Source organism: Apteryx mantelli, chromosome 12 (assembly GCF_036417845.1).
Source record: "Apteryx mantelli isolate bAptMan1 chromosome 12, bAptMan1.hap1, whole genome shotgun sequence".
NCBI classification, from domain to species: domain Eukaryota; kingdom Metazoa; phylum Chordata; class Aves; order Apterygiformes; family Apterygidae; genus Apteryx; species Apteryx mantelli.
Genome location: NC_089989.1, coordinates 20237645 through 20249729, shown reverse-complemented (window position 1 = coordinate 20249729; position 12085 = coordinate 20237645). Strand labels below are relative to the sequence as shown.

The following is a 12085-nucleotide window of genomic DNA, read 5'->3' as shown; positions in this document are numbered from 1 at the left end:
TTTCAAGAATGAGGGAGAGGTTCACAAAGAGTATTATTCATCAGTTCCCTGAAAACCTGAGGCCGAACCCACTTATCCTGGAGTAGATCCGCTCCTTACAATAATCTGTGTGCAATTTTGTTTCTGTTAAGTTAACGGCAAAGAAATTCTCAGGGGCTTTGAGCAGAGACGGTGTCCTCTGGTTGAGAGCTCTCCCTGAAACCGTGGGGAGTTTCTTGCAGAGCCCTGGGCGGGTGCAGCAAAGGCTTGGGGAAGCCCTTTCTGTTAGGGCACAGATATAAAAAAGGGAGCTGGATTGCCATAGGGAATCTCCTCTCCCCTTCCAGTATGTATATGCATCATTTAAGTTAATGGGGTCTGCTGTAGCTGGGACATGGATCTCTAAGCAGGTGACCTGGCCCTTGCATCCTGCGCCTGCTGCTGTGTGATTTCTAGATGTGTTTTATCAGAAATTTGCCAATTCTGGGGGCTGGGTGTTTTTTATATCTGGAAATAAAATTGTTAGTTCTAAGCAAAAAAAAAAAAAAAGTTGATAACCAGCCTGTATCTTTTTCTTAAGAGAAGTAATGGTGATATAGAGTTTACCATAACATACAACTGTATCCTGCTACAATCTATGAATAATGCTGAATTCACTTGTCGTGGGCTTCTCATCCTTTCCTAATTAGAAAATATACACAGATAAGGTAAAGCAATTGTATCTCATGGGGGTGTCCTGGTTCAGTCGGGTGAGTCATTTGGATTTCATTGCATCGGGTTAGTAATCATTTCAATTTGACCTGTGGATGATATTGGATTTTGCTTTGTTTAGTTTTTTTTTTTTTTCCCTTAAGAGGATTATGATTTTAAAAATAATCTCTACTGTGCTTTGCCAAGTACTTATCGCTCCTTGGTATCAAAAGTTCTAGCTACTAATGCAATTGTCATATAGCTCTTAGCGCCTGGAAAACTGGCATGTACTTCCCAGCTCTTTACCCAGTAGGCAGAAATGCCGCTATCGTATTCTTTGAAGACTTTTTGATCTAACAGCACAGAAATGGAAGCTTAGCGTAAAAGAATTAGAATGTTAACTTGCTAAACTCCAAACTCTCTCTTATGGGGGCCGAAGTGAAGTCAGCTTTGGTTTCGGATGACGATGCCGTACCCCGTTAGCCAGGGCTGGGAGGCGATGGCGTCGGCGGCTGAGGTCTTTACAGGGCTCCTCGGCTGCGTCTGCCGGTGCAGGGACGCAGGTAATGGCAGAGTCGCTCCGGAGACAAGGTGGGAAGAGCGCAGCCTGCCTGGCCAGCATCTGTGCCAGGAAGCAGCACGCAGGAATTTCAGTCTCGAAGTTGGTGTCGATGGAGAGTTCAGGTTATTTGCATTTCGTCCCGTCAGCCCCCTGACCTGCTGCTTGCAAAGTGCCATCGCCGTGAAACCCGCTGCAGATGGGCTGTTCCACAGCCGTATTCCCCTGTCGGGGTTCGGATGATATTCCTGGCAGTCCGTGTGTCAGCTCTTGCTCAGGCATCAGTGATAACTGGGACAGGTTTGGTTGCAAGCGTACGTACGTACCTCTGCCGGTCTGCTCCTCTCTTCTGCAGGAAACCCATTTGCTGCGGCAGCAGCGTTACTGAGTTGCACTGTGATTCTGTACGCGTGCTTCTGCAGTAGCAAAGCCACCCCGGAGAAGGGAGTGACAGGTCCCCAGAGCTCCTCAGACACTCGGGTTCACGTGGCTTTTCCTACCCCTCGCTCATCCGATGTTGCTTCAGGCTCTGCGATTGCCGCAGCATATCTCTATTTCTCTGTGGTGCCAGGTGTTATCGGAATAATAATAATAATAGTTAATAATAACTATCCCACCCGTGAGAGGCCGTGTGAGAAGGCCAAGTGTTGCAGCCCCAAAGGGCTGGTTTGGACAGTCCCAGCGCCCCAGACCCACGTGGGGAGAGGCACTCTGTGGTTTGGGCGCCTGTAGAAACGCATGCAGAAATCTTAGCAAAGATTTAATAAAGCTGATGCAGAGCCAAATGAGAACTTCCTAGCCTATTGCTATCCGCCCCGACCTGTCTGAAAGCTGTCTCCCCGTCTGAAAGCTGTTTGCCGTACGCATAGTTTGGTCCGTCTCAGCTGTTGTCTCTTGGGTTTGCTGCCTGCCTTCTCTTTAGGATTAGTCAGACCTGGTGGCTCCAGGGACTGCCGGTTCGGCGCGCTGATAAAATGCAGAGAACTTGTCTGCTTTCGTTCCCGCGTGGGAAAAAGGCCTGTGACGGCGCAGACCTGTTTGCTTTTATTTAAAGCAGGAGCCCTGCGGCTGCGCGTGTCGTCGGTGCAGACCGTGCCCCGCTGCCGGCACCCCGGCACGCGGCTGCGCAGGGGCACGCAGGGCTCTGGCGCCCACGGCCCCCGGAACGCCGCCTCTCCCGATGGGCGCCGGGGCGGCGAAAGCCACCCCGTGCGCCGCGACACCGGCAGTCTTGCCGCCGGCCTTTTCCGTTTCTCCTCGTGTCCTTCTGGGCATTCATCCCAAAGGCTAAATTTAGTCGGGGTTTCCGCTTTTAATGTCTCAGCCCGAGTTTATCCAGGGCAGCAGGGACAGATGCTGTCCCAGCTGAGCTTCCCCGTCTGATAACTCCGCAGCCACGTCCCCTGCCGGGGCTCAGAGCCACAGCTAGCGGCTCTAGCCCGGCCACAGGTGGGTAAAACCAGTGATGAGCAGTTGCCGCAGTGCCCTGCTCGAGAGTCACCCCGCTGTGACCGGGGAGCTGCTTTGGCTTCAGCACGCCTGGCCTGTGGCAACCCCGGAGCAAAGCTGCCGCGTAGGCAGTGAAACATCACTTTATCCTCTGCTGCTACTGTATAATCTCCGATTCTTATTTTAATTTTTACTGCGTTCACCTATCATCACTGGTCCTTCATTGCTGCTTCTGTTATTTCTCCTTAAATAAGGAGAACTATATATATTTTGCTCTCAGTTCTGCCGTCTCCTGTTTGCTATGGTGTTGACGCTCCGTGGAAGCGGGAAAGCTGTAGCGCAGCCCTAGAAGTCCCATGTGCTGGAGCTGCAGGTCAGGGACCGCGCTGCGACACTGGGCGCTTAGACCCCAGCGTGCACCGCAGAGCTTTGCGGGATCAGGTCCTCGCGGGCTTCATTTCCTACAACTTAGTTCTCAGCTGTCTTCATCCACACGCCTCCACGAAGGTAACGTTGAGAGGTGTAGTGGCTATTTGGCTGCATTTGGTGTACTTCAGTGGCTGATCTTTTTATGCTTCCCTTCCTACGCATTGTCTCCATGAGATGGTGACTTTCTAGTGCACATACAGCTGGCCCGAGCTTCAACAAAACGTTACGGCACTGCTGGCGGGCTCTTGCTTCAGTCGTCATGTCACGATCGGGCCGCTGATGGCTGCTGGCTTTGTAAAGTCTGTGGACCCGATGCACATGCACACATGTGAAAAATAAAGCAATAAATACAGTTGCAATAGCTGGGAACATTCGTGTCCCAAAGTAGTAGTTTTCTGTGCGGTAATTGAAATACGTGTTAGACTGCAGGAAATGCATTAGAGCCGTAACACGCTTTCAAGGATAAGCTGTGAAGTTCAACATCTTCAAGTAGCTCCCGGAGCTGGGAAGTCTGCATGTGTTCTTGCCCATGTTTGAGATTTACAGCGTATACCCCAAACTGCAATCATAGCTGCTGCTCGAATCCTAGGGACTGGAAGGTTTAGAAACAAGAACGTGTGATGATGAGGGACACTGAGCACAAAGGCATCTACCGCGCTTCTAACTTGCCTGGTGACTGATTAGTGCAGTCATTAAGGAAAAGCAATGTAGTCCATCTCATTCCAAAGCATTTAAAGCTCTATTCATGTTTCGCTTTTTACTAGCTCACAGGGAAGGCGAGTGAGCCAGCAGCGTGTATGAAAACGTGTTTGATGCCCAAGACTGTACGCAGGCAGGCAAACAGCGTTTGATCACTGCTGCATTAAGCCAAGATTTTTCTTTAAAAGGGCAGGGAGCAGCAAGAAGCTCAACGCTGCTACAAACACCCGGTGAGATGCTCACCTGTGAAACAGGGCTGGCTTATTTTGTCTGTCACATCATCTAGCACGGAGAAATCTGGGACTTCTAAATGGTATTATAATACAACTGTTCACTAAAAAAATGAAGTGTCGGTTTGCCTAGGCTGCTTGCTGCTTCAATTGCTACTTTTTAAAAAGTGCCACAGCATGGAAAGTAGGTTTCATCAGCCTCTTCTACATCCCATTATACTGGCTTCCTTGGGTAGCTCACACGTTTCCTCCTAATTTGAGGAAACGACATCCAATGCTTCCCTCCCTGGGGAGACCTGCGATCGCTACTTGGTGTTTTTTCTTGTTTGTTTTTTAAGTCGAATAGGTTGCACCAGTGCGGAGATGCAGCTTTTAAGGCAGGCTTTGGGTGTTCCCAGCCCTGCTGCCTTCGGCACTCGTGACGCCTCTGTACAGGATGTAACGGCACTGCGGGCGGTTAAGGGAGGTGGAGAAGGTGCTTCGTAGCAGATGGCTGCAATAGAAGAGATGCAAGGCTTCTCCTCTTGCTGTAGTTACCTGGTTTTCTCCCATTTATTCTGCGATGTCCCCAAGCTCAGAGAAATCATTCTATTGACTTCAGTTCTCGGGGCTTTAAATCTTGGAAGAGTTAGTAGAGCCACCACCCATGAGAGTCATTTCTTCTGGGACGGTCTCTGCTGGCTGGAAGAATGAGCTCCAGGCACATCAGCCTCTTCCCTTCTGCTGCTGTAACAAATTAAGTTGAACCCCTTTCTTTAAGAAATTTCTTTTTTACCTGTCGCTACACATCATCCCAGTTTGTTCACCCGTCACTGCAGCTTGGCTTGGTAGTGGAAAGGTGAAGGCTTATTGGATTATTTTATTTCTCCCTCCTGCAAGTAATCAAGTAGGAAGCTGTTTCGGCCGGCTCTGTTGACTGTTGTGCTGCAGCGATGAGAGCAGAGAAGCTGGAGGGTTCACAACCAGTGTGCGCCGCCCGGCGAGGGCGAGCAGAGCTGGTGGCCAGCCAGCACGCATGTTCCCTCTCGCCCATGCCCGCGGCGAGGACCGCTCCTCGGGGACACCGGGGCGCAGTCCGCCCTGTGCACGCCAAGGGACACCCTTTGCCTCCTCAGGACGTTTCCACAGAGGTTTCTTGACAGTGCTCACAGGCGTGCTGGGACTGCACGGACTGCACGCTCTAACGTTCATGTCTTTTCTTCAGTCCTCCCGTTTCTCTGGGGCGTCAGCACAGATTAAGCGTTTCTAAAGCCTCTTCCAAGCTGTAGTGCGATGCTTTGGTTTGTTTTGCTTAGGGCTCTGGTCCAGTTGCCCTCCCTTGAGTGTAGAGACCGCTGTCCCTTTTAATATACAAGTAGCAGATGTTCTGGGCCCGTACCAGGTGAAAGCACCAGGACCGTGGGCTCTGCAGCCCTCAATAGCCGTATGCATCATGGTGTGGCTCCCTCTTACAATTTGGCAGAAAAAAGAAAGCCGGCCTAGGTGAACTGTGCCCTACGTACCATGTCGTCCCCTCCTGTAGGCACTGGCCTCTCGATGTGCTGATGCAGCCAGAAGAACGGGGTTTCAAAGCAACGAGCAACAGATATTTCCTGAACATCTCCTAAAGTGCTGCAGCAGCTGGAGAAACCATAACGTGGAGCTGCACCTTTATTTTAAGCTTGTCGCTTGTCCTACTGAAGCCGAGGGAATTACATGCTAAAAATCAGGCCTGAGCTAAAATACCTTGCTGCTTTGAAGCTAGTGACGTTAGTGTTTGAATGCCACAGAGCTCTTGTTAATGAATAACGTGCAAAGACTCGGACGCTTTTAAGCGGCGAGGAGCGATCCGTGCTTATCTTGGCGGCGTGTCTGCTGGGTCCTCTCTGCTGCGGAGGGGCAGATGCTAAAGGCTGTGATTTCAAAGTTACCAGCATCTGATAAAAGCAGCTTAAGTTATAGCAGGAGCCTGATGTACGCTAACGGGATGCTGAAATGTAGCTGCGAGGGCGCGTGGCCGGACTGTGCTTGCAGTTGGAGAAGTGTGCTGACATCCAGGAGCGCAGCCCCTAATGGAAAGGGGATGTACGAGTGCGATGCAGCGTTGTAGGGCTCCGTCGTCTTCCCTGTTTTGCTTCATCTAGCACATGTTTCGGCTCAGACGGTTGGGAAGAATGAATGAGAGCTTACTTTTAATATAATCCTTAATGTGTGGAAATCTAAGCCTACAAAGATTGATTTTAATTTCCTCCGAAAAGTTGCTCCTGGCAGAATCTGATAAAGATGTTTTTAGTCTAATTCTCCTCCACCCCCCACCCCTGCCTTTCCTGAGCTATCGGAGTTATACTTATCTTAGGGAATTCATTTGGTGATCACCACAGCTTGCATTCATTATCTCGAATACCTCCCAAATCCTGGGCTGATGCACGGCGCCTGGAGAAGTGGCCTGACAGCATTTTTTTGAAACTTTTCTCTTTTAGCGGAGAATTTACCTAGATTCTCATTGATAGTTTGCTTTTCTGCCCTGTATTTAGCTACCTATTGAGTGCATGAGAAGCAGTTAATGCCAAGCAGAACCACTCCATCCCTTTTGACTGATCTGTGCTGCATGGGGTTTTTTGTTTGTTTTTTCTTTTCTTTTTTTTTCTTTAACCAAGATCTGCTCGTTTCTATTGAGGACTACTGAACACTCTTGGTGCCAGACGGACACGGCTTGCTGCCTTCCCACTGGTGGCAGCATGGCCCTGTGCAACCAGGGGAGCAGCGCGGAGACCACGGTCTTCTGCAGGAGGGGCCAAGAAAAACGTGGTCCCAGCCTGCACCTCGAATTCCCCGGCAGAGTCGCTGTGGTGTAGGAAACGTGAGGATGTGCAGTGTCAAGGTTGGCTTTTGAATGTTCAGCATCTGGGCCTAACCACCCAGAAATTTTGTGCGCGTTTCCAAGAGCTTTTGGGGTACATATTCTGTTTTTCCCTATTCCCAGCCCAGTGAGAAGCTTTGGAATCAGGTCGCAGCCTTGCTGCTTTAGCGAGCTGTTAATGAAGGAGACGTACCTTCGTCTTCCAGAGCAGGAAATGTAGGGAGGTTAGGTTAAAGCAATTCACATATACTCGGTAAAATAAAATAGCCTTCGTCATCCTTGGACTCTGAAACAGAAAACAAATACCTGTGGGAGTGAAAGCATGAGCTTGCTACGTGGGAACAGGGCATTGCATTGCAGGAGACATTTAGCATCGTGTTGTGACCTGCCTGGAAAGAGGGGATATGGAAATGGTTTTGTCAGATTTATTTAAACGTTTTGTTGCATGTAAGTAAGCGGCATGTTTATTTGAACAAATCAGCTGCATGCCAATCCGTGGTTCTAGGCGCTTTAACAAAACTAATCATGCAATAAACACAGTTCCCCTGACTCCGTGCCCAAACGCTTTGATCCTAGTGCTGTTAGGGAAGTCCTTCTGTCCTTGTTCTCTGTGTAAAGCGCCAGGTGTGACCGGGTGTCCAGCCTTTCCAAGCCGCTCGTACACAGGTTTGATGCTCCACCTGTGCCGCACATTGCTGCAGGTTGCCCAAACCTTGCAGAAACGTGCTCCCTGCCTGCCGGGAGCGCGCGGCGGGACGCTTACCTTGCCCCCGTCTCGGCAGGGAGAGCGCGGCCGGCCCGTAGGGCTCACCCTGGCGTCGTGGTAGCTCTTGCTGGGCCGTGTCCCTTTACCGTAGGCTGGAAACAGTGTTTTAGAGCAACGTTTTCCAGCGTTTCAGTGGAGGCACAGGCAGGCTGGTGGTGGACATGTCTGTGTCTACGTGATCCTTAGCTCCAGGAAGCCTGGGGGCAAAAAATACTAGTACGGTACCTTGGCTGCACCTTCAGGGCTGGATCCCAAGATGATTAAAACCAGTAGGAGTCTTTCTGTTGACTTCAAAGATCCTTGGATGAGGCTGCTATTCCACAGAGAGCCACCCCGCCATCCCCAGTCCTTTGAAGCATTTTCTGCAGGGGAAAAAGAAAAAAAAGGAACGAAAGAAAGAAATCTGTGAAAGGAGTGTTTTTGTCTGTGCTTTTCAAATGCTTTAAAGAAGCCAAGGTCAAAGCTTACCTCGCTGTGGCGTTGTTATTGATAGATACCGTGAGCGGCTGCAACATTTCCAGCGATGAAAAGAGTTCAGTTAATGAAATGCAAAGTTCTTCCAGGGTCAAAAATAAATGATTAGGCCGATTGGAGTAGCTAGGTGTATTGCTTCCCTCAGTCACGCGGCACTGAGATGAAGTGCCCTATTAAGCTATGTTCTGCATGTGGCTTACATATGCTTAAATTCTGCATGCCAAATAGAAGTTGGAAATACCTGAGAAGAATTAAAAGGCGGTTATGAGGGAGACTCTTTGTAAAGGAATTTTCAGTCTCTAATACTTGGTTACATTAGATTTATTCAACCTCTCTTTTCTGTCAGTGCAAATGAGCTCATAACTCGCATGTATGTGAAAGCAAATGGATGTTTTGGATCCAAAAAGGCGCAGCTGCCTATCTTTAATTTGTATTAAAGCCAGGCATAAAAATGATTGATTACCGCATCTTGAGAATTATATCCGAGTATTATGAAAATTAGTCAAATTGTGCCTCAGACCCAGCGTGCACCGCAGTGCGCCAGCCGCCCCGTCGCTCGGCCCTCCAAGAGGAGGGCAGCATTGTGTGCCCGTCCCGCGCGCCCCTCCTGACGGGACGGCGCACGTGATCGTGGCATGCCGGCATACAGGCTCCAGGCCAAAGTGAAGCAATTTGAAAAAGAGGGATTAAAACCTGTGGACTTTACTACTTACTGTTTGTAAGAGGAAATGTGTGTCGGAAAACTTCAGGTCCTGAGAAACGTGCTTGTGCTGTTGCACAATGTTGATGCTCTTTCTTTAGAGTAAACAGCAGGGTCAATATATTTTTACATTAGGAAGAAAATGCACTTTCCTCCATGGCTTGGGATGTGGGGCAAGACAGAGTATCGATGAAGTGTGTGAGCTTTCTCTTTAGCTGTGGCTATCATGTTAAAGACAGTGGTGTCAAGCCTTATGGAGAGCGCTTACCAAGGATCATTTGGATTCATATGAAAGTATCAGTGTTAGCATTTAGTCCAAAGATGGATGGAAATATTAGAAGTTTATGACTGGGTTTGGTAGGATTTGACGTCTCCTTCTTGCTGCTGACGTTCATTGCCCGGTAAGCTGGAAATGCTGAGAAACTGCAGATGCATGTGGCCTTCTCCCATCTTTCGCCGGAGTGCATCTTCTCAGTGCGCTGCAGTGTCCCAGGAGTGCGCCAGGTGTCTAGTATCCATCTGGATGCAGAGCTGGGTCGGTCTCCCACGGCCAGATCTGCATTGGGGCAGGCACCTAATGAACAGTCCTTTAATCCCATTGATTTCCAGGGAAGTTGGCTGGCTTTGTGGCTCCGCTAGTGCTCTTACAGCAGGAGAACTGCCTTTTTCAGGACATTGCTTATACATACTTTTAAGCATCAACAATCTTATGAGTTATATCCCTTTCTCTCCACGTTTGTCTGAACTCTTCCTTTTGTAAGCCTTTGGAACAAGTTATTGCTCTCTCAGTGTTTCTTTGTATACCTCTTAACACCATAGGGGATGAATGATCTGGAAGTAGTGCTGTAATTTAAAAGAATCACAGCTGTCAATGCACGTGCCAATTTCTAGTGTAATGGATCTTCCAGAGCTGCTGCATAAATAATCTCTATTTTGTTAGGTTTCAACTATATTCATAGCCTGGGAAGACTTTGGCCTGTAATTTATTTCTTAGCAAATCTACTGATGGAGTGACTCCAAAAAGGAGGAAGAAGCATCATCTCTGCATGTTTGCGCCGTTCTGAAAAGAAAGCAGAGCATTTATATTGAGAGGTGGCTGAAATACTGTGTTTGTGCCCAAGAATTAAACCAGGATGCTGGTGATGCAGCATGTAATGACTTGCATAACATGTAATGAAGAAATTGAAACAGTCCCTGGGTGCATCATGCTGAGTAAGAGGCTTGTTCTACAAGAAACTGTCATATTAAATTCTTGTCGTGATTCCAGACCCCTTTGATTCCTAAATCTTTTGGAGGAGACTAATCTGAAATCAAAGTGAAGTTGCTTGGGGTTTGCATGCCAGAAGTGGTCACATTTGAAAAAGTTCAGTGAACCTGCAGAGGGAGGTTCAAATTAGTTGCTTCACTACAAAGCTTGCAGCTAACATACCTGCTGATTTGCTTTTTGCTTTGATTCTTCGTGCTCTGCCTTCTTGCCTTCTTCTGAGTTGTTTTCAAAACACACCAAATCTTAAGGGTGAGCGTGTCCTGGTTCAGTCTTTGTTTAGTAAAAAAGAAAATCAGTCTACGGTGTTTGCTACAGAATAAAACAGGCATGAGTTTTAATACCGTGGACATGGAAAGACTGGATTTTTCTCCTCTGCCTTGTCCTTTGTGCAGTTATTTCCCTCTGTGAAGGTGTATATCGTGCTTTACCCTCCTGGTTTACCCACAGTTGACCTCCCTTTGTACCGAGGTAAACGGAAATGGTCCCTTTCAAGTTCTGCTCAGTCGATACTCAGGGCTACTGCCTTGATTCCTCTGAGTTGACTCCGCTCCTTTGAAACCGCCAGAGCAATGCCAGGAATTGTGCCCTAAACCCTGTTATCCCTGCTAAATGTCAGCTTCTTTATTCAGATATTGGCATTTGGGGGTTTTTGACCAAGAGTGTCATGCAATACGCAATGCAAATGGGAACACGTCCGGTGGGTTAAGTTCTGCCCTTCTTTACCCCCCTCAAGCTTTGTGGGGGCTGTCGGGGAGCCTAGTGATGTGCTCTTTGGTCCAGCTGAAGCCAAATCCCCTATGTAGGCATGGCCCATGTGTAACGATGTAGACGGCCCTGTATGAAAGCTGATTTTTGTTACTTTATATTTACAGTGTTCTGTCTCCTGTGGAAGGGGTCAAAAGCACCGAACTGTGTACTGTTTGTCAAAGGAAGGGAGGCATGTAGAAGAAGATTATTGCAAGCACCTTGCTAAACCCAATGTGCAAAAGAAATGCAGAGGGGGCAGATGTCCGAAGTGGAAATCGGGAGATTGGGGACAGGTGAGACGCACTGATTACCCTTTTGCATCGTTTGATCTTCCTCATCTGTCAGATTGGTTAGAAACTATTTTTCCCCTCGCTTCTGTCCTCTTGAATTTTTCAAGGGTAAATGTTCTGGGCCAGATCCTCAGGTGGTGTAAAACAGTGTAGCTTCATGGACAGCAGTGGAGCAGCACTGATTTGTACCAGCTGAAAACACGGAAACTTGCTTTTAGTGTCCAACTGATAGCAAATTCCTTGTTGCATACTTTAAGCTCCTGCTAGAAAACCCATTGGTATATAATATTAAAGAAAATCTACTATTATTCATGTTTTTAATATTGTCATTATTTAAATATGCCACATCTCAAGCAAAATCTTTCTTAGTTTTGAGAAATCTGAAATTAATTTTATTAGCAGCTTCCCGGGAAAGCCTAAAGAACTATCAGAGTAATCCATTAAAAATGCTTTTTGCTACCTTTTGTTTCTTAACAAGCTCATCACTTAATTTTGCTTCATTAAAAACTCAGACACTCTGATGCTTAGAGCAGAGGCTGCTGGAAACGTGAGAGTGCTTGGAGTTATTAAGAGTCTTGTTTGCTAAGAGCATGTCTCGAGTCCTTGTTTTTCTGAATGTGATGTATTTGTCATCACCTTAAATCTGCTACGTCACGTTTTTAGCTCTGAATCTCAATTTTGCCTCTACCTCAATGGAGTGCTAATCAGCAGAAATACTGAAAATCCCAGACTGAATGAGCTGTTAACTTGTAAAGCATCATATTCTCTTGAAGTCTCTCTTCCAAATTAAGATACAAAACACCAGTTCTCACTGCATGCAAGTTCCCTAAAACATAAACCATTGACAAATCTACATGCACACGCATCAATATTAGGACTAGGGTATCATGTTGTTGTTAAATGTCAAATATTAAAAAAGACAATAAACCCATCGATGTTTTGTGATTGTTTTCAGCCTTGTATTTGT

At 47.6% G+C, this 12085-nt stretch overlaps 1 protein-coding gene across 2 annotated transcripts in view; it reads left to right on the top strand.

Moving 5' to 3' along the window:
* The window catches only part of ADAMTS9 (ADAM metallopeptidase with thrombospondin type 1 motif 9), an 84467-nt gene that overhangs the window by 52256 nt on the left and 20126 nt on the right, over positions 1 to 12085 (top strand). Inside the window, exon 29 of one of the 2 annotated variants that reach the window (XM_067303435.1) lies at positions 10954 to 11121. In XM_067303435.1, coding sequence (XP_067159536.1) covers positions 10954 to 11121 — 168 coding nt within the window. Of the gene's footprint in view, positions 1 to 10953; positions 12050 to 12085 lie in introns of those variants that run through there. The other variant, XM_067303434.1, reaches the window with a different exon arrangement.